General features: G+C 35.8%; 1 protein-coding gene across 3 annotated transcripts in view; it reads left to right on the top strand.

The window, feature by feature from the left end:
* LOC149800147 (ATP-dependent RNA helicase DDX3X-like) overlaps window positions 1–23738 on the top strand; it is a 56274-nt gene that overhangs the window by 20738 nt on the left and 11798 nt on the right. For 2 of the 3 annotated variants that reach the window (XM_089959746.1, XM_089959743.1), the window contains 9 exons: window positions 4074–4209; window positions 6631–6713; window positions 8668–8924; window positions 10473–10617; window positions 14364–14508; window positions 15362–15376; window positions 16648–16829; window positions 17823–17940; window positions 22400–22562. In XM_089959746.1, the coding sequence (XP_089815872.1) occupies window positions 4074–4209; window positions 6631–6713; window positions 8668–8924; window positions 10473–10617; window positions 14364–14508; window positions 15362–15376; window positions 16648–16829; window positions 17823–17940; window positions 22400–22562 (1244 nt within the window). The remainder of the gene's footprint in view (window positions 1–4073; window positions 4210–6630; window positions 6714–8667; window positions 8925–10472; window positions 10618–14363; window positions 14509–15361; window positions 15377–16647; window positions 16830–17822; window positions 17941–22399; window positions 22563–23738) is intronic. The other variant, XM_089959745.1, reaches the window with a different exon arrangement.

Raw genomic sequence — 23738 nt, 5'->3', positions numbered from 1 at the left:
TGTGTGCATACGGAGGACTCGAGTATACCTGATTCATCTAAATACCTGTGATTGAGCATTTCCGAGACCTCTGACTGTATTGTTATCAAACCACTGAAGCCTTTATCATCCAAAGATGATGTAACACTTACTCTTAAGATTGAACATAGTTTGTGCAGCAATGGTTGAAAACGCAGTGGCAAGGTTTTCAAAAAGAAGTTAAGCCTATTGAAGAATGTGACAGTTAAGACGCCTATATATTTTGCCATATATGTACAGAGGCTAAATAAGCCACCGTGACCAAATGTGCAAAAAAACCAATTAACTTTCAGAACATTACACTGTCAAGGCATGCTGGGTTGCCAGAACACAAACTGCTGATTGAAGGTCCACAATACCAGGCGGATTTGAATGCAAGGTTACAAAAACATTCTTCCAAACAAGACAGCAGTGAAAGTGCAGCTTAAGTCTGTACATTGGCTGAGTGTAGAAGACATCCTTTTTTTTAAATGCAGGTCTCTTCATAATTTAATACACTATTTAACAACAGAAGAAATTGATGCCATTGGCATTTTGAAGAATTCTGCCAATCAATATGACTCAGCTACTACCTTTTCAGAGTTACTGGAGCGCCTATCAAACGTTGAGGATATTCATGTACATGACATGCAAAATTCGACATTTGTGACAAATTGTAGATGAAAGCACTGATATACCAACAATAAACACCTTGGCATATATGCTCAAATTATGTCTGATGACATAAAACCTTCAACATGATTTTTGACAATTAAGGTTCCAATGCTTCTGGTTCACATTATATCTGACACTAAAACGTTCGTTGTGTATTTAAACAATGTAATTATATTTAAAAACTACAGAATTATAACTAGCTCCTGTTTCATTGATCAGCACAGAAGAACAAAAAGCTAGACTCTTGTGAATAAAAGCAGGAAGTGCAGCAATTACATTTATTGGTCATGTATTGATTTGAGTATGTCTTGAGGTAAATAAGGTCTACATGTACTTTAGAAACTTTTCAGTTGAATATGTTTATTGTTGTTGCATCAGTTTCAGATACTGAACTTTTTAAATACATGTTTGACAACTTTACAACAGCAGTAATTGCTTTTTGTGTCGCACCTTACTGATGAATTGTCAGAATTGTGGACAAAAATTAACTACCTTACTGGGAGAGTGTTCTTGGGGTTGGCATGTCTGAATTTGTAGCTCCAGAGGAAAAGCCCCTAGCCCCAATACATTTCCTAGATGTTCATTAGAAGGTCTTTTTTCTGAACCATCCTGTTAACATTGTAAATTAATAATGAAGAAGTAGCTGCAAGTGGAGCATTACAGAAGTGGGTAGTACAGTTGGTATTGGGATATTTGTTCCAAGAGATTTGGTGAAAATGCTTTCTTAACCCTTTAGCTACAACTGTCGCAACTAAGCGTCTCCAGTAAATAGCTCCTGAACCCCACTGACGCATATATATGCGTTGCCGATAAGTTTACTACCCCAGTGTCTCATCTATGCGGATGTGACCGCTATGTTAACTAAACGTTGATTGGTTGAAAGTACAGAAGTTTACATATTTTTGATTATCATAATCAGTGAGAGGACTGGTTACTCCACATTTTGATACAAGTTTGAAAGCTGAGAGGTTAAAGTTAGACACTTTGAGTGGTTTTCTGCACTTGACGAAACACGTGTAGTTGATATAAACAAATGGATTCTGATTCAGACAATAGCAACTTTGAAGGGTTCAGTGTGATCGATATTGAAGAATTTAATGGAGCATTCATAAAAAATGGATCGGATATTGATATTAATCTGGTTTCAACACCCGATGTAAGTGATTTTGAAGATTTACGTCGATATGGACTCTTCTGTTGTGGTACTGTCCGAGGAAATAGGAAAGAAATGCCAGAACCTTTTAAAAAGCCAGGGGGGATATGAAAATTATGCAAAAAGAGACTGGTCTGTGTTGCCATATTTTATATAACGAGGATCCCACACAGCTGTACAGTGTAACCTGAAGAAAAAAAAAACCGGCAGACAAAAAGAAGTAACTTGCCCAAAAGTTGCAGATGAGTATTCCAAAAACAAAGGGAGAGTGGATATTGCAGACCAAAACAGAATGCGATACATTTCCTGTCGTAAAGCTAAGAAATGGTGGAATTATCTTTTTTGGTCACCAAACCACCAGATCAAAACCAAGTCCGGAAAAGAAAAGAACACAGCTTGAATTTAGAATGAACTTGCTGGCTTTCAGGGAAGTAGGAAAGAAAAGCTGTGTCCATTGTTGATGCTGAAAGTTTAATGCACTGGCCAGGATGGTTCCCAAAACATGGGAGATGCAAGATGTGTGTTAGAGAAGGGAGGAGACATGAAGTTTCCATAGGATGCAAACAATGCCAAGTACATTTATGTGTGGATAATGACTGTTTTGAGAGGTACCACTCTCATCTTTTTAATTAGAGTGTGGATTTCATTCATGTTTCTATATGTACATATTTAAATATTGGATTTATTTTGTGTGATTCAATACAGTTTATATGACTGGGATTTCTTGTATGATGGGATGTAGGAGTATATGTAGTCAAAAAATATATGAAAAACCATACACGGTAAGCTGTTTTTTTTATTTCACTGAAATCCTCCAAAAAATAATGAAAGAATGAATATAAATGTAACCATGTTTTTATTGTCAGTTTCTGTAGTCAGACATGATGATGCTCTAGTATTCAGCCTAGCAACCATCCTCACTAGTCTCAGTAACTGATATGATAGCACTCAGCAGTAGTGAGACTGCACAACAGCTGTAGTAGATAAAGGGTTAACTGTTCTCCATACTCTATAAACCACAATAAAGTGGAAAAGGTGTGGAAATAACACTGCTGATCCCTAGTTTTAAAGCTGGAGTTTAAATGGAAGTACAAACTCTGTCAAGTGTATTTTGTAATCTATACATTTCATGGTTACTAACTTGGATAACGTTGCATCATTGCAATGTGCATCCAAAACACTGGTTGTTCATATTGAAGGAACAGCTGTAATAATACGACCATTTGTTCATTGTGGTTTTATTAGGGCAATGGCAAGCACTATAGTCCTTTGGAAGTTACGACAGTTATATCTCGGCAGCCAATCAGATCTTGTGCTTACACACACACACACACACACACATGACTTACCGAATTGTGGAAATGCATCCAGAAGTGCTTTGTGAACAGATTAGTTTTAGGAAAGTATTTGAGCAAGGCTTCTTAAAATTGTGGGGTAAAAAATTCAAGAATGTATCCAAAGATAGCTCTTAAAGCCAGTCCTTGCTCACTGGAACATTAATAATTGTAAGTAAATGTTATTTTATGCAGGTCAATCGATACCAGAGTATAGTGTAAATTTTGACTGGACATTTGTTAAAACTAACAAGATGATGAGAGGATAATATGGCATTACCTGTAGAATCCACTGCTTTTTTTCTTCTCACTTTCTTTTACTTTCTTTCCCTTTAATAATATTGGAATAATTTTTCAGTGTTGCCTAATGGCTGTTCTTGTAAAATATACTTCTGGCCCAGGCAAGGTACATTTTGATGTGTAGTAGTTGCTTGTAGATATAATTCAGATTTTTTAAAAATTATTTTCATTTGAGTAATCAGAGTACCATAGCCCTAAATCATTGACGATGTTGCCTGATTAATGAATTGTTTGCCTTGTATCTATATTGAATATGAAAGTAAATTTGAGAATAAAGTTTCTAGATATTATCATGTGCAGCTTGGTGCCCCATGTTAGACATCACTATAAACTGCCACACAGTGGATACCATAGGAATTTGACTAAAATTGTTAAAGCTGCTAAAAAAAATCCCAACAACTTAGATATTATCTGGGGATCTGTGATAGAATGACAAACTGTCTGCTGAAAAGGGTGTAGGCTAGAATCCTTTCAGCATCAGTCCAGGTTACTATGGTTTCCATTGGCAGGGCACTTCACTTCAGGTGCCTTGGCACTGAATAACCTACTTGTGTTGATGTGTATTTCAAGACTAACGTTTTCCATAATTTGAGGTGGTTTAAATTTGTTTTCAGTTCTCAGAATGTAATCTTGGTGAAATTATCCGTAACAACATAGAATTGAGCCGCTATGAAAAACCAACTCCAGTCCAGAAGTATGCCATTCCCATCATTTCTGCAAAGAGGGATGTTATGGCCTGTGCACAGACTGGTAAAACATTTTTCTTGTCACTTGTTTCCAAGTAAACTTGTCATTGAAGGCTGGTGACTTTTCTACAAACAAATTTTTTTCTTTTTCTTTTAGCTGAATGCAAGACAAAACTCACTTGTTTTACTGTGGTAGCTTGTTGTTAGCTATTGTAGATATGATCTCCATGTATGCATGCAGTTTGAAAGATTCTATTGGATTCTTAAGCTTTTTGTTATTGCAGTGATGAAATAGAGGAAATAACTTATTAAATTTTAAAACTTTTGTTCTCACACCTGGCCATGAGGCTGAAAGAACTTGAGGGTTTGCATCCATGTATATTTTGTCAGTATCTGCCAATTTCAGCAAAATTTGCAGAAAGTATCGTGGCATTATGCTTCTGTAATTTTTCAGAATGAATGATTATCCTGCATCAGATATTGCCATTTTTAAAGGAATTAATTTCAGACATAGTTTAGACAATCTTTGAATTTGGGAGGTTACATTGACAGTTCGTTTTACTTTGGAAAGCTCATGTATTTGCTGAATTCCAAGAACTTTTATGAGAGAATATAAAACAAAAAACTGAACATAATCTATCACTTTCTGTTTAATATTTTGTTGTGTATATCATACAAAATAGATTAAAAAATGACATAATATTGCGTGCTTTTGTGCATGCGTATATTTGTTGTGCATTCTTGGTTCAGTTTTGTGCACTATACATTTTATTATACCTGGACTCCTGAAATTTGTTGAGGGATGCATCTTAAAAGAGTACTAGAACATTCTCACAAAAATAGGTCAGTGCCCCATATGGTTCACGATATTTGGTTAATTGTTTTGTTCAAGTTAGTTTCTTAAGTGCTTTTTGTTATAATTATCAAACTGAATGTTTGTCAGCATTTCTTTTAGTACCACACTCGTACAACAGAAGGTCGGTGACATAAATTTCACATTTTACTGGCTTTGGAAAAGTTTTGGCATTTAGTTCTTGACCAGATAGTGTTTTTTGACCAAGTGTATATACTGTTAACAACTGCTTAGATTTACGAAACTTTAAACGGAGATGCATCTTGATGAGCATTATACCCTTGTCACAGAAGCAAGTAACTAACTGGTTTAAGTTTCTACTTCAAGATTATTGTCCCTACTGTTTTACACCAAAGAGCTTGGTTGGCACCTATTTAAGGACCATGTGTCCTGATGCCTGATTGTTTTTTTTATGGCTTAACTGGTCAAACACCAAAAGATCTTATGGGATGGTCTGTTTGTAATCTGTTTTCCTTCTGTTAGCATGAGTGTGTTATTGCTGATGATCCTTTTAAACTACTTGGGTGTTTGTGGTGAAACTTTACACACTTATTCATCCCAATGTTTAGTTGGTCCTAAGTGACTAGCTTGAAAATATTGTTACTGTAACTTCTGAATAAATGGTCATATCAACATGTTTTTCACTAAAAGACCTTATGAAGTCTGCTTGGTCCTAAATGAAAATGGTGCCATTCTGATGTCCAATATGGCTGCTACAGCAACTATGTAAACAAATCTGTTATCACTGTTCCTCCTGAATAAATGGTAACATTATCTTAGTGTTTTCACTGTAAGACTTTTAATGTTTTGTTAATCTGAAATTAAAATGGTGCTGATCAGAATTCTGGTGGCAATCATGAAAAGCTTATTTTAGTAACTCGTAAAGGGAAAAGTGGTTTTGACATGAGGTTTTCATCCAAAGTTCTTTTGGTGCCTACTTGATCCTGAATGAAAATGACTAATCCTGCATATAGCCACCATTTAACTATCTTCAGGATCTGCAATGTCTTTTCCAAATGGCTCTTTTAGCACAAGTCTTTCACAGGTAGACTTCTTATGATACCTAGTTGGTCCTAAATCACATTGGTGCCATTCATATATCCAGTATGGTTTGTAATGACTGTTGTAAAAGTATTTTTGCCTATACTCCCCTGGAATGGATGATCATTATGACATGGAGTTTTGACCAAAAGACTTCTAATGATGTCTAATTTGTCCTTACTTAAAATGGTGTGAATCTGAAATTAAACATGTCTACAACAGTGGCTAATTTGAAAAACCTTGTTATCAATGAAGAATATGGGAAATAGTTTCAGCTCCTTGCAGTTAAAAGAAGGAAATGGTCTTTCTTGAGATGATGGAAATTCTGTGTCCAGTAGAGCATCAGTTCCTTCAAGGGACTTGGTTTTGTTTTTCCTGTTTGTAATTTATTTTTATTTGTCCTGTGTGCCAATAGGAAAAATAAATTAAATTTTCCCATCCCAGTACTTTACTGAAGGTCATGCCCTTCTGGTCATTACATTACGTTTTTACAAATTTAACTTGGCAGTTCTATAATGGAGAACCTGGATTGTCTCCCCTTGTCATCTATCTACAGCCATCATTAGCATTTCCTTTCTGTCTTTTATCCAGGATCTGGGAAGACCGCTGCCTTCTTAGTACCAATTCTAAACCAGGTATATGAGATTGGACCAGCTGATGAAGACAGTGCACAGGTAAGTGTATTTCATACAGTGAATCCCAGGTATTATACCTAAGATTAAGGGGGCCCCGAGTAGCCGAGTGGTCTAAAGTGCTCACCGTTCCAAGTCACTGCCATCTCACCTCTGTCTGCGTGGGTTCGAGTCCAAGGCTTGGCTAGTGTGGGTATGTGGGAAAGCCTGCCAGTAGCTTCTCGTGGGTCGGTGGTTCTTACCAGGGCTCTTCCTCTACCATTAATACTGGCCACCATGTATAGCCTATCTTGTGCTGAAAAATGGCGTTAAACCCTAGAACAACAGCAACCTAAGATTAGTGTGACAGGTACTGTTAATAAACAGAATAGTAACCTATTTATTTCTCGTTGAAATATGCTTAAAACAGATTTGATTGGTGTGAGTAATTGTTGCAAACATTTGTATTCTCTCCAATGGTTCATGTGTCGTTCTGGCTTTATATCATGCCATTTATGAGAAAAGGGCATGTAGTATTATTAGTCTGGACCATCTGCCCAGTTTAGGTCTGTATTCAGACATACATATTCACACACATTTCTTCATTTATTTTTTTCAAGCTGAATGTAAAATATATCGTAATTTGTTCGGAATTCACACATTGATACAAATCTGATTAGATTGGATTAAATGAGCAGGTTAAAAGACGATAATAAAATTTATCAGTATGAAGATTTTGACCACTGAATTCAATTTTGTGCTTGTGGCATACATTACAGTATACCAATTATGTCACAATGAAGTGCATCTGATTTGCCATTCATAGTCAGGTTCATTTATCCTTGGTATTGAGTGCATTTCATTCAATGATTAGAGCAGAAAGGAAGCATCCAGTAAACATGTTTGTGTACTAATGTGCAGTGATGATATATTAAGGTTTAGATGACCCATGGGTCAAAAGTCTTATGGCAGCGATATGTTCAGAGAGGATGTGATCTATGAGGAACATTGCATTATTTTACCAAGGATTGTTGGATTTCAAGCAAATTGCAATTTAAACTTTCTGTTGAGATCTTTTTTATTTTCCATGAGCCACAAAATGATTAGAGGAGTTATGGCCTCAGATTTCTACATCCGCTTAAATTTGGTTTATGTGACATTGTTTGTTTTGAACTAAATTTAGCATGCAACCCACGCCCTGTTGTTTGTCCTCTTGACTTCCTTTCTTGGGTTTTGACTTGTAAAAATGGTACTAACAACTCTCTCGCTAGGCGCTCAGCATTAAGAAATTAGTGTTAGGACTGGTTGGCCTGGTGTCAGGATAATGTGACTGGGTGGGAAAACGTACTTCATGTCTGTGGCATGATGCCACAGTGCTAGACATCACTATAAACTGACACATTGCAGACATTGTAGCGATGTGACTGAACAGTTGTTAAAGCTATGTTAAACTTCCTAATCACATACACTTGGGTTTTGACACAATTCCAACTATACCATTGTTGGATTTTTAACCACATTTGGTGTTCAGCTTTGACAAGACCCTGAAATGAATTTAATTTCCAGCATTTAGAATAGTTATGACTTAGCTCACCTGTCTTTAGTGTCTGCAGCATTGCTTTACCAAGATTGTTGGATTTCACATGCAGTTCTGTATTTTCAAGTTCTTGGAATGAGTTTGATTTCTAACTCTTCATGTCATGATTTGGAGCAGCTATGGCCTTGTGATGCACATTCTTCTGGCATGGTTCCCAAGTCAAGTTCATCTGTTTATGTCCCTTTTGAGGAATTTGTAGCTGGCTGGCCCTGTGATACATTCATTGGCAATAGCTTTGGTATCATTAATGTATGATTTCTTGAGACTAACATTTCATACCCATAGTCGATGCACAAGAACCATGTAGTTACATTTGGTGACTTGTCGTGTTCCAGTATTACACATTTAATACATGAGCAGATTTTTTTAATACTCCCAAAGTATATCTAGGTTGTTAAGTGTAAGAAATTTGTTCTGCAGGTTCAGAAATATGGACGCAGGAAACAGTTTCCTCTAGCTGTGGTCCTTGCTCCAACACGTGAACTGGCCTCCCAGATTTATGATGAGGCACGCAAATTTGCGTACCGCTCTAAAGTACGACCATGTGTTGTATACGGTGGTGCAGATATCAGCTCACAGATAAGGGATCTGGATCGTGGCTGCCACCTGCTTGTGGCCACCCCAGGACGCCTGGTGGATATGATGGAAAGGGGTAAAGTTGGACTGGACTATGTCAGGTAAGCAAAATCTTTGATTACAGTTTCTATTGAAATGTTTTAATCGCTGATTACACTGGACTATGTCTAGTGATTGTCATCATTGCCAAAGTGCATTTTAGGGGGAAAACTGCAAGTGTCAGTTATTTCGATGCCATGAAAATCTAAGTTTTTGACCAGTTTTAATTAGGTTCACTTGAGTGACCGTGCCAATAATGGCCAGTATTAGACTTAATTATGCAGGTAAAAATTTAGCAACGAGTTAATGGACATGACCAGTTTGTGCTCTATGGAATAGCCCCATGAACATGGACTTGGCAGATTTACTAATTTAGATGGCCTAAAAGCATGCATGAGTTATTTTTATCTGAGAGTTTGTGAGAGTTGTCGTAGAAAAATGTTTAATCTCCAGACTTGTATAATTACTCCTATCAGGTAATAATTGATATTTTGCTAGAATTTTGACAACTCCTTATCTTTCTACTTGATTGTAATATTCACGAAGAAAACCCTGGAATTTGTAAATCATCTTTCCCATCCTGGCAACTCCATAAAATTGGCAGTTAACCAAGGAAATACCTTTTTAAAAAATGGATTGGTTTCAGCTATTTCAGTTAATTTTGGTCATTTTCAGCATAATATAGTTTTGTTTCTAGTCTGTGCAAGCATGTTGTTTTAAGCAGAAGAAAATTACAATCCATTGAAAAGTTTTCATAAACCTGTAGAAAGATTTCATTTTTTTTTTTGTTTGGCATCATGGTAAGATATAGGCCTGGAGGGAAATGTAATTTCCAAAATTCTTGGATCCATGATGCATTCAAAGACTGGAATCAAGGGGACAAAAGTATCACTTCTGCCAAAATGCAGGATGTGCAGAAAGGTGGTGGACATCCAGATGTGTAGAACTGCTTCATCTCCTTTGAAATAAAAAAAAGCATGTGAAATATGTAAATATAAAAAATACTAAATCCATCATGGGGTATGTTGCAAACAACATGTGAAGTCATTCCATGATTGATTATATTTTTGTTAAAAATTGAATTTGGTAAATAAAACAAAAATGTTATTAAATAAGTTCCTAAAATGTGAGATTGTGTTTAAGCACGACTGGGAGGTATATTCTACTGGTAGTCCGAGACAAAATAATTTCAAATGCAGAAGCAAATACATATTTTTTTAAAAAAAAAATCCTGTAATCTAAACCTTGACTACGTGCAATTTGCAGTTTCTTTCGTGTGTGCTTCCTGTACACAAGGGATTATTGCAATCCTTACAGCATTTATTATTTTACTATAATGATTATGTGGATGAAATCCTCCTAACCTTGCTTTCTGCAACACATCTTTACAAAGGAATATCGCATTTTGACCAGAGTTATTGCAAACTGTTATATTGATGAGATCTTGAATAACTTGGATTTCCAGAATTCCACATGGATGTGTTGCAGCTCCTGAATGACAATCTTCTTCATGACCCTGCTGAGTATATTATAGTGCGGTGCTTTGTCATGCACCATTGCTTAAAGCTATGTTTTTTAAATGACTAACATGCCATTATTATTGCATTCAGGTATCTGGTCTTGGATGAGGCAGACCGCATGTTGGACATGGGATTTGAACCCCAGATCCGTCGTATTGTGGAAAAGGATGCCATGCCAAAGAAGGGGCAGCGACAGACCCTGATGTTCAGTGCAACATTCCCAAAAGAGATCCAGGTGTGGTGCCAAAACAAAAGGCTTGTCTAATCATCTTTTATTGAAATTTGCCAAAAGCTTTTGCAAGAAGTTGATGGGATTTTGAATGTTACAAGCAGTTATGGATAAGAAATCAACTTATTTTTGTGGTTTTTAGAGTCAAAATGATGCAATGATTTTTGGGTACCCAGGTCTGAATTCAACACTTTTCTGTGATCATTGGCTAACATAGCCTTGGCGTATCAAATTATTCACATGACAATATGGGAAATTGATTGGCAATTAAGAGTTTCAGTTGCATTTGCAGTACAATTTTTCCAGGAGATACAAAAATATGTGGTATTTTATCATCATCATTTTTACAGAAATAGTTGCTGATTAAATTAAATCATACTTTCACTGTTTCCGTTTAGGACTGTTCATTTGGTTAAGGGGTGTGGCCAAGGTCAGAAGGCACAAACCAGCTCAAATGGTCTCAGACCAAAAGGGCTGGTGTGATGGCCTGTTGTCCATCTTCCATCTCTCCATACACGCAAGTTTGTTATCACTACAGCTCCTAGCTTCTGGGAGATTTGCCTTGGTGCTTCATACACATTCATCTTGAGGTCTAGTTCCTCATATGAACATGATATTGTATGTAAATCCAATATGGTTGTCACAACATCCAGCTTGAAAATCTTATCATTACACGAACAGAATTGATGGTCTTGTGAAGATGAGGTTTTACTGCCAGATTTCCTATGATGTTGGTCCTAAATGAAATAGTGCCAACCTGACATCCAATATGGCTTCTGTGGCAACCATCTTAAATCTTGTCACACTTTCTCCTAATTCTTTTACAAAGTTTTTATGCAGAATGGTTAGTACATCATGAAAATGGTTCAGTTCAGTTCAGGCATCCAATGTAGCTGTCACAGTGGCCAGTTTTAAAATTTTTTTAATTTTACTCTTCCTGAATGATTGGTCATATCAAATTAGGTTTTCACTTTAAGTAGTTTCTGAATGGATAGCTTATCAACATGGGCTTCTTGTTAAAAGTTCTCGCTTCTAGTTTGTCCTAAATGAAAATGATGCCCATATTAAAGCCAGTATTGCTGCCACTATAATTTTGAAGAGAAAAAAATTCTTTCAATAAATATCGGTGCTGGTTTCAACATTTTAGCAGTTATAAAGAAAGAGTCAATCCCTTGAAGGGACCCTTGTTTATTTGCCTGCCATATGGCAGATCATTAAGTTTTGATGTTGTCCATCTCTGTTACCCAGGAGGCCAAGTTGTACAAGGTGCTCACCTTTATGGGTCACTTCGACATATGGCCCAGTCCATAGGAGTTCAAGTCTCTGGCTCGCCCAATGTGGTTATGTAAGAAAGCTTAACAGTAACTTCCTGTGGGTCGACAGTTCTTTGTGGATTTTCCCACATTCTTCCACCAGGTATATTGGCTGCCATTTGCTAACAAATTATATTAAGCCAACAAAATTAAACTATTGCCAATTTGGTTTCTGCACAATAACATTAGTTGTCCACAATCTAGTCGTTTTTTGCATCAAGAATGTGATTGTGGAAATTCTACCAAACTTGAAAATTAGTGCGTACTAATTTGTTATGTGGTTTAAAGCCATTTTTTAGCACAAGATAGGCCATACATGGTGGCCACTATAACGTGTGAAGAAAGAATCTGAAAACCTGGGAATGAACCACTGACCCACATGAAGCTACTGGCAACTTTCTTATATACCAACATTGGCCAAGCCCAAGACGTGAAACCATGCAGACAGAGGCGAGATGGCAGTGATCTTTAATGGTGACCACTTGGAGCCCTACATAATGTTTTAATTTGTACAGGCAAATCACACCTAAATAAGGATTCAGCACCTGTCTTCATAAACCATTTGCTTTATTTCCAAGAAATGTAGAAATTACCTGACACTACTTTTCTTTAGTGTATATCCATCTATGATTTGGCACTAGCAATTGCCAAAGTCACAGGTGATAAAAGCTGTAAGAATCAATATCCATTTTAAAACAACGTATCTGGCAATGAAAATATTAAATGTTTGTTGTAGTCAGCCAGTGTATCCCCTATGGGTGCAAGACTGAGTCAAAAATTTCCTAGGTATCAAAACTGGGGGTCAAATAAAAAATTTGGGGGTCTCTGAAGCGTAAATGAGGGTAAAGGGAAACACTGTTAGTCCTCAGAGTAGAAATGTAAAGATCTGACTGCTAATGTTTTTCGAGGTTAACATCACGATAGTGACAAGGGTGATTGTTTTAAGTCTGAATTAAAGACAAAAGAGACTAAATTTATGAAGATACATATTTTGTCATTTTATTATTGATTTGAAAAGAAACATAATTAAGCAAAGATGGGTAATTATTATAAAATGAGTGAACACTAAATTTAAATGAAAGCAATATCCACATTGAAAAATACCATTGTGCAGCTTAATTCACATAAGCCATATTTAAAAAATGTTCTTGTTTTCAGGAGTTAACTGAATTTATGATAACACTTTTGACAAGAATATACGATAGTACAGTACGGACAAGACAGTTAAGGTGGCAGAACTGTGAAGCAAATCAAATTACTTGTACTTTTAAAAAAAACCCACAGGATTAGTGAATTGTATACTACAGTTTTTCTTTGTACTCTTAAAATGTTATATCTTCCCCAAATTTCTAGGGTGGGAAATCGTGTCCTGTCCTTGATATCCTAGGTGCTATATTGGTTTTGTATGGACAGCCATTATCGTCACTACAGTTGCCATTTTCATTGTCCTTTTATTGGTAATCCATCTGAATGGATGGTCATATCAACATGGGTTTTTCACAGAAATGTCTGGTTGGTTCTATAAGAAAGTGGTGACATTATGGCCACTATAGAAGACTCTTTTTTTTTTGGTGTCTCTTTGGTCTTAAAAATTGTGCCACTGTGGTGTCTGGTATAGCTGTCACAGCATCCACCTTACTGTTTCTCCTTCTAGATGGAAGGTTGTATCAGATTTGGTTTTTCACCAGAAGACTTAATATGATGTTGATACAAAATGGAAATGGTGCTATCATTTTGTTATTGGGTTTCACCAGAAGACAGAGTTGTCTCTTAACATTTCTTGATGCCAATCGTTTTGGATAACTTGCACTTGGTATAATAGAAGTGAAAACTAATTCTTTGTAAGGTCCAAAGGTCAAGGCAACTTGCTGAATGTAGACAGTTGGTTTCAATGTAAAAACTTGAGTTCCAAACCATCTGTTGTTGACAGACAATTGGCTTGCTCTTGTTGTTAGGAAGAACCAGATCAATTTCAGGCTAAAAAGTATCAAGGGTCTGAAGGAATACCAAAAAATGATTTCTGTACAATATTTATACTTGACATCAATCAAACTTTCTGGATGGGTTGCACGCATGGTAAAGAAGTTGATCGATTTTGGGGTCTGAAGGTCAAATATCAGATGGTTTCTGCAAGGTAACATAACTTGGTCATTACAGACCTGATGCAGACTCTGTTGATGACTTGTACTTAGGATAAGGAAGAAGGCTGTTTCAGAATTGAAAGAACAACAGTAAAGGTCACTCTAAATGAAGAAATATGGTTTCTGTGCAAAAAGTGGCTGCTGTCTACATAGATGACTTAAATTTGGGGTGCCATATAATGTGCTGTTCACTGTACTTTTTATTTCCTTTTTTTTTTTCATTTGTTTGGTAAAATAGATTTCTTTTACAGGGAATGATTCTAATCTCAATTTCTATTGATGCCATTATTTTATTAAGGTCCTTGCTCGAGATTTCCTGGATAACTACATTTTCCTGGCAGTCGGACGTGTTGGCAGCACAAGCGAGAACATCACACAAAAGGTGGTGTGGGTGGAGGAGAATGAGAAACGCTCCTTCCTCTTGGATCTTCTGAATGCTGCAGGTTAATTTTGTACAATTTTTTTCTGTTTTTTTTTTTTGAAGACTGTTATTGGAAATTATTATGTTGTGAATGATGTCTGTACTAGAATTGGACCCTGCAGTGCTATTATTCTCTGCTGTGAAGAAAAAGTATGCATTATGTGATGCTGTCTTCTTTGAATGGTTGCGTAATTAGCTAGTGTTCAAGATAAGAGACTAGAAATATACATTTTGGTGGTACATAGCTGTTATAACATTGATACAATCTTGAGGAACAAAAATTTACTTTAAGGAGTTGCTTTAAAACTCCTTTATTTGGTTGAATAAAAACCTGGATTTTTCAGCAGAACACGAAGCATTAAAATGGTTTAAAAGACGTCCCTTTTTACATTCAGAATTTTCTTAAATTTTCTTCAAAGGTGATGAATGGATTAATAAATAGAAGGGATAAAATAGATACACTGACAGGTGACACAACTGTTACCAGTTGGAATAGTGTCTCTTTCCTTTAGCAACACATTAATTAATAGGTTTTTTCGTCAACTTTTGTACTTAAATATTCACTGATAAACATAGTGCTGTCCTGTACCCAACAATGTGCATGCCTTGTACATGGGGAAGGAAGAAACTTTGATTGGTAAAAGACATGGTCCCTCTGGGTTCTTATGGTCTTTGAATGTCTTTGACAGTTTGGGAAAAATGAGGTAACATTTTGAAGACCATGAAAATTTAGGAAAATCGAGCAGATTACCCTGAGGTCTTTAAAATTATTTGAAAATTGAAATAAACCCAAACATTTTAATTTCTTTCCATAATTACAGATAAACTTGTCCAAGGTTGTTAGGTTATAAAAGACGAATGTTTTCTTTCCATAGGGCAGGATTCAGCGGGTATGTATTTTAGGAAATTAATTAGTTTGAATTTCATCATAATGTAGTATTTTGCATTCATTGTTTTCTCTTATAACATAACTTTTATACAAAATGTTAGTGAAAATAGGTCTTGGAAATCCATTTGTGGTCCTTGAATGTGCGTAAAAAGTCTTTAAATTTGTCATTCAGAATGCTGTATGAAGCCTGTCACTTTAACAAAGAAGAATGGTTTCTGCACAGAAATGTCTGATGTGCCATTCATATTACTCTTGTTACAGGTGATGCTTGATTTATTTCAATTTAATTTGCACAACTTCATTTTAATGCCAGTTATAATAATGAAATAACATTCAAAAAATGTCCCACTGCTCCTTTTTATGCTATTGTAGGTTCCATTTGCTGTGACTTGCACAGTTCATGTATGTGCATTTACATTACTTGAGTTATGCAATAACCTCAGGAACACATCTACAGTGTAATTCGAGCATCACTTGTATTTCATCTGTTATGCAGATTCTTGTAACCGGCATAGCTAAGGAACCATTTTATTTTTTCTGATGCAGCTTGTATTATGTATCAAGCTTTATTTTTTGCAGTGTGTACTTATTGTTACCTGTTTGGTCATCTTAATTTTTGTATGGATTTATGTCCCATTGGAATTAAACAGCTATTTTTACATGGGCTGTTGCTCTTACACGTCACATGATACTATTTGGTTTTATTAGTGAAATGCCTAAGATTAGATGCATCCCTTAAAGGTTTCATCGTTTCAGATCCAATGTTGGTAGGGTTATTATCCCATTCCAGTCAATATATTGCCACTACAGCGGATTCTTGTATGCTTAGAAACCATTACACAAATTCAGATGCAGTTTGATGCATACATTGTCTCGTAGCCTTAGCCATGCCGTTCATCCGTTTTTTTATTCTTTTCATATTGATGCCATTTTAAGTAGGTTATGGTGTTGTTTATAACTAGATTTGCATCCGTTAAAAATATCTGGATGCTTTTCGGTTGGTGAATTGCCTGTTAACTTAAGATAAGGGCTGTTAATTATATTATGGAATCGAGTGTGATGAGAGGTTATAATGCACTTGTTCCAGTATGGTTGGTGTGGGTAATATCTATTGTGCGTGCCATATTTTGACTACTTGGTACTGCAATTAAATTATCTTCTCTTTTCTTTCTCCACCACCCAATTTTTTGTGGAGCCGGCCCAACACAGAGGGGGAAAAAATGTTATTGATTTTTCAGTTTTATGTGTAATATTATACCTCTTATTGTCAAGGTCCCGAGTCTTTGACCCTGGTCTTTGTGGAGACAAAGAAAGGAGCAGATGCTCTTGAGGATTTTCTTGTAACTGAGGGTTACCCAGCAACCAGTATCCATGGAGACAGATCCCAGAAAGAGAGAGAGGAGGCCTTGAGGGCCTTCCGAGCTGGCGAGACCCCTATCCTGGTTGCCACAGCTGTAAGATGTAGACCTTGTTATATGTATTGAAATGTTTACAAGGATCAAACCACTTGTGTAAATCACATCTGTTAATTATTTGATTATTATTTTCAATAATTCAATTATCTAAAGTTAAAGATTAGTTGTCTGCTGCATGCAAGTAGATAGTCTCCACATGTTTAACGAAAGTCCACTCCAGTGGCCTAAGTGGTTAGAACATCTGCCTTGGATGCAGGGGGTTGCGGGTTCCAACCCTGTTTGAGTAATACCAAAAACATAAAAATGGTACTAGCAGCTGACTGGTTGGCCTGGCATCAGGATAATGTGACTGGGTGGAACATGTCTGCAGCATGATGCCCCAATTCCACACTGCAGACATCATAGAATTATGACTGAAAGATGCGCTTTTTCACCATGGCATTAGCTGAGCAGAGCGATCATTTTGGTATTTGTTTGCTTATTCATACATCTGTCCATTTGGCCATACTCTAGAATAGCCTTAGAGATTGAAGTTTAACTTGGGTTTAGAAAAGAAAAAAATGTGGACTTGACAAAAAGTTGGTTTTCTAATGTTCATTTGTTCAGCCTTTATTTGTTGTACTTACCAATTCTCAAACCTCAGTCATTGGAATAGAAAATTCTTCATACATTAAGGAATAGTGTTCCAGCTGAATATCATTTTCAAATACTAATTTAGGACACAATTAAAAAAATGTAATAAGTACAAAAATAAAATACTAATGTATAACATTACCTTTCATCTTTTATTGTGTTGTACTTCAAGTTTGTTTATTTTGAAGGGTTTATTTTCCTAATTTCCTTATCAGATTCTTTATATTTACAGAATTTTAACATTACTTTTAATCTGCACAATGTAGCCGTGATTGTGCTGACTGCCATTAACCACATACACATTTATAAACTTGCAGATTGTCTTTACATACTTTTTTTTTATGCAACAGAAAAGTGGGAAAGATAGGTTGATTTAGAGTAAATGTTTCATGTTTGCAGGTGGCTGCAAGAGGTTTGGATATACAAAACGTCCGTCATGTAGTAAACTTTGACCTACCTAGTGACATTGAGGAGTATGTTCACAGGATTGGCAGAACTGGACGTGTAGGGAACCTTGGTAAGTCTGAGGAAAATCTGGTATTCAGTAGGTAAACAAGAATATTCCCATTATTTGGGTATCTATAATGTCATATAGCCCAAAATATCCCAAACACGAAAGTCCTATCAGGAATTCTGGGTTGAATGAATGCCAACAAGAAAGCTCTAACAAACATGCCCATAATATCTGGTAGTAATTGTAAAGGAATAATTAATGACATGCATGGCATATAAATGGACTATCCTAGATCAAATATTGTAATAACATTTTTAAAGAAAGTAATGACGTATTAGGCACCTGAAACCAATACCCTACACTAGTTTGTTTACCTGTGCAGACATTGTAATTAGACAATATATAAACTAACAAACACCAAATAAAATGTGTACCAGCATGGGTAAATAAAGATCTGCAAAATATGCCTGATTACAAATGAGCTGATTCATGTTGAAGATGGAATCACAGAAATAGTGTTAAATGATGTTGAGATATTGGGAGGAGAGATGGTAGTTCATTCAGCCAACCTGTTGAGGACAATTGACAACATAATCTGATCTGACAAAGACCAAAGTAGTGAAATCCTTTTAATACAGATCATCAGCTAATTTTAAAAGGAGCAAAATTAACATCTTCTTTTCATGCTGGTTTATAGCAAAGAAGGCCAAGTACATATAACTGTATTTATGTCTGCAGGCTATTTTACTAATTTGTGAGGTTCTCCAAATTCTGGATCATGTCCTAGGATATGCACACGGGGGGGGGGGGGGGGGGATACAGCAAACATCACAATTATTGAACACCATCAGTCAAATCCAACACATGGTTCTCTCTCAGTGGTTTAATAGACGATGACCTTATTCACCCCTGGCAATACAGATTAATTCTATTGACAAACAATATACGCAACCACCGTGTCAATTTTGTGACTACAATGAAAATATATAACATGTACCTTCGCCTGGTTTATGGATTGGAGCATCTATCATCAGTAGCAACAATAATTTTTTAAAATAAATATTCCTTCTATGTTTATTTTTGATCAGAACAATCATTACTAATCAAGCGGTCATTGTACATAGGGGTCGGTGATGTCTGTTCTTGCGATACATTCGTCGATTGGGATGCCAGGTTCTATGATAAAGCTGGGAAGCAGGCTAATTGCGGGAATAATTAGACTGGTTCCCTGCTTTTTTATGCTGCCTGCATTGCTTACCCCTATATGAATAGCAGAGAACAAATGCAGTGAGCATATGAAGCAGAGAACGAGACTAGGAAATAATCTACAACTACTTTAGTCTGGTTTATGAATGAAACTATAAAACACTATATGCATAGCTAAAAAAAAGTTAAGCCATTGGTAGCCAGCCTATATTTTTGTTTTTCATTTTTAATTTAGAATGTATGAGTGATCGTTTTTATGGGGATTAAATAAAGGTTGGTAGTTTATCTTCGTTTTTGCGATGTGGTCGTTCATAGCAGTGTTAGAATGCACATTTTGCCAAGACATCACGGTCGCTGGTTGTGTTCAGCAGGTGGTTGCTCATAACAGCGTTTATATAATAAAATTGATCCATGCATTATGATTGTGGTCAGAAATGACAGGTGGTCGCTCATAGTAGCGGTTGCTTATAGCAGTTTTTACTGTATTAACAAATTATTAATGGTTATGTCTCTTACGTTTACTAAAACTTGTATAGTACAGTGGCAGAACCAACTTTGTTCGTAATCTTGTTATTCTTGGCTGTTATGTCTTTACAAGGTGTGTATATGTATGTATATATTTAGAGAGAGACTGCCACATTCATCCAAAAATATTTTAGTTGCAGCATTTATCAGAAGTGTAAATGCATTGGAGATTCTTTTGAATGTATTATAATGATGCATAGAAACAAATTTTAGCAATTTTGGATATTATCTTACATATGTGCCAGAAAAAGTATTTCTTTTGCCTTTACGTTTGAGTCAGAGTCCCTGTCTTTATGTTTACATGTTTTTGATGGAACTTTGTATCAGTGTATTCAGTTGAAAATACCTATTTGAATTAATGATCGATTAGAAAATCGTCTTTTTGGAAATCTGTCAGTCATGGACATGTGTGCCATTGTGAACAGTACTTTAATATAAAAGATTTTTATACTGAAAAGACTGATCTTTTTAGTGGAAAAAGTATTCACCCATATTTGCTTTAATTAGGACCTACCTTATAATTGTAAAGTCAGTTACGGTATCCTTGTCTGTTGCACCATGAATGTTTTACAGTCATGACATGGTTCTACAAAAATATTTTGTATTATTACTACAGGATATGTTGTTTTTACTTTAAGAAAGACTTGGGTTAGGTATCGCTGGACATAAAATGATTTTAAAACTTGTTGACGATGCTTGTTTAAGGGAGTTGAATTAATAAACTTATGGGGTGCATGTACAATTTCAAAAAATGCTAAGATTTGATGGAGAGAAAAACAAGCTTTTTACCAGAATTAATCATAATGCATTTAGGGCATTCTACTTACTAACCTCTAGAGGACTAACAATTGTATTTTTAAAGATCAAAATTCTTTTCGAATTGGAATTTAAGAACATGTAATGACCACATGAGCCAATATGGCCAGTATAAGGGAAGCTTTCATATATAGTTCCAACAACCTTAATGTTCACTTAATTCAGAAGACAAGAATATGTTCATTTTCACTCTGATGGTCATAGGCCAGAAGAGTTTATGGGATGTCCTGATGTCTGTTATTGGTGTTTCTTAGTTTCTTAACAGCTACTCCTAACAACTTGGAAGATTGCCAAGAAACATGAAATACATTCAGTGCATGGTCTAGTTTGCCCTAAATGAAAATGTTACTCCAAAGACATTCAGTATGGCCACCACAATAGTTGTCATGGAAATCATGTTATTGCTAGTCACCTGAATGGACTTATGGTATTTAATTGGGTCTAAATGAAAATTTTGACAATTTGTATGGCTGCCAACTTACATATTTTTTTATTGCTACTTTTCAAAGCAAAGTCCTATCAGCATGAGGTTTTCACTGGAAGATTTTTTTAATGATGTGTAGTTGGTACTAAATAATAAAACAAAAAATCATATCTGCATGGGTTTTTATCTGACGATGGCAGCCGTCTTAAAACTGTTCCCTCTTAAATGGGAAGTTGTATCGACAAGGGCTTTTAACAGAAGACTTATGTCGCCTAGGTAGTCCTAATGAAAATAATGACTCCCAGTATGGCCACAATGAATTGATGGTCATGTCAACATCGGGGTTTTGCCAGTAGAGGTCTTGTGATATCTGATTGGTTCTAATTGAAACCACTGCCCTTCATACATCCAATATGGCAGCCACATAAAACAAGTTGAACATTTGAAACTCCAGTTGTCACCGATACTTGGTTTTGGTCATTTTGAGATCTGGTAATCACGTTTTCTAGTTTAGTTTGTTTTAATGAAAATGATGCCAATCTTGTGTACAGTATGACTGTCCTAGGGGCTAATATGAAAATCTTGCCACTCAAGAATATCAGATGGTTTAAATTCATGGTCTTGAATGCTTGGAAATTCGTTTTGGACAGTATAGCTTCAGTAGCTTTGAGAGACCTGTTCACTTGATCACGAGGTTATCAGTACGTCAGAATTACAAGTTCTCAAACTGCAATGGGCAGATTTCATTCAGTGTCTGGCAGAGAAATACTGGCATGAAGAGCATTCGGATTTTTACCAATTATTTCAGTCCACCATTACTAACAACAAACTTTTTAAATTACACTCGAGAGAATTGGCGAAATAGGACACAAATCATCTTTTAATTAGTTGCCAATTAATTAGATACTAATTGTGCTCGTAGGCTATCAAAAAATGGCTGCATTTAGTAAAAATAGAAGAAAAAATGGAAAATTGTTGAAGAAATTCTCACAAGCCTTCACTTGAAGACTCCTCTACAGAATTTGTTACCAGTTCTAAAAGATGCTTTTCGAATAAGTACAAATGATGCTGCTTCATTATCAAACATGTCCATTGTCTTCAGTTATATAAGAAATTTGACAACTTAAAAACTGGTTGCTAGAATTGAACTAACTTTGATAACATTCTGGATAGAGGCCTTTCATTATTAGATGGGACAAAAACCTTGAAAGTGCTATTTTCATTAGATAAAGTCAATAGTAGTGGAACAAATTTATTTAGAAGTTATCCTATTGACTTAAATTTCCTGGCCAGCTGATCTTGTATTTCGTCCTATGGCAGATGCCCTCCTGTTAGGTGATCTCAGGGCTACACTGGTCTCTAGTGTTATCAGGTTATATTATCTGGTTAATTTTTCATTTTGCTTGGAGTCTGCATTGTGATGCAATTTTGCAAATAATTTTTATCAATGCATAGAAAAACAAAAATACAATCTTGGGCTATACATATTGATGATACATTGACACTGCATTTAGCCATGACATCCTAACCATATTAATTGTGTTGCTGCAGGACTTGCTACATCTTTTTTCAACGAGAAGAACAAGAACATTATACGGGAGCTGTGTGATCTACTGGTTGAATCACACCAAGAGGTTCCATCATGGCTTGAGTCCATGAGCTACGAGTCTAGACCCCCAAGTTCCTCACGCACCCGTGGATCTGGTATGCGCAGGTAAGTGGCAGCCTTAGTGTTTAGTAAGCAGAAACATTTATCATTGTTATGAATAACCAAACATTAGAATGAGAATACTCTTTTGTGAATTTTTGAATAGAAAATCTTTATTTAAATATTTGTTTACCTAGTAATGCTGCATGTTATAAAAGTAGACCATGAGAAATATAAACTTTCCAACATTGTAATAGTCGTGTACAACTTTAAACTTGCGAAATCATCTGAAAATCAAGCTCTGACTCTCAAGGTTATCATACCACAGACCTGCCAACAATTTTGCTTTAAGTCTTATGAAAATTACCCTTAAAATATGAACTTAGGCATACGAGCAGAAACTAAGGAAAATGATCAGTTCCAAAAAATCTGGATAATTTGTTCATCTCTTTTATATGAACTTGAGTTTCTTCTTAGAATTAGTAAAATTAGTCAGGGAACCAGAATAATATAACAGCAGTGCTCCGAACGCTTCAAACTGCACCTATTTGTGTCATGCGAAGCGTCTATATCATCAAATGACGTCCAGAAGGTGATGCAAGTTAAGACGGAAAAGAAAATAAGCTTCTAGAAAAGTGTTAATACAGAAGAATAAAAAGGAGTATTCAGATTCTTGTGAATGACAGGTGGAAAGGACCCAATTATGTTTATTGGACATCATGTGCCAATATGAGCAGGAGATATGATTGCCGTCATTTGAAATAGAAAAGAATTTCCAATAATTCTGTAAAGTTGAGAGATAGCAACAAGCCACTGAGCTGCAAAAGGTTTGGAACTAGAGTTTGTGCAACTGTACTAGTGGTAAATAAAGTCGGCATGTTCTTTACAAACTTTTCAGTTGAACATAATGTTTATCATGGATGCGTCAAAACACTAAATTACATTTTCCAGCATTGCAATAGCAGTTGTTATTTTGTTACACCTTACTGAAAACTGGTCAGTCTTATGGGAAAAAATCAACTGTCTTACTGAGACAGGGTTGGCAGGTCAGATACTATCAAAATTCTTAATATTGACATTGCTTGCAACACCACTGTTCATATTGTCATTCAAGCACCCTTTGAAACAATGACATTAAAATAATAAGTTAATAAAGAACATGGCATATAGTAGAGTCTTATAAAAGGCAACACTGCCTTTTATTTTAATCAGTCGTCATATCTCTCAAAAGACTGTCTAAAT

The sequence above is a fragment of the Sinohyriopsis cumingii genome, chromosome 5 (genome assembly GCF_028554795.1).
Source record: "Sinohyriopsis cumingii isolate HCF-2022 chromosome 5, ASM2855479v2, whole genome shotgun sequence".
Classification (NCBI taxonomy): Eukaryota; Metazoa; Mollusca; class Bivalvia; order Unionida; family Unionidae; genus Sinohyriopsis; species Sinohyriopsis cumingii.
The sequence above is the reverse complement of the archived record's forward strand: the minus strand, read 5'-3'. Positions and strand labels throughout refer to the sequence as shown.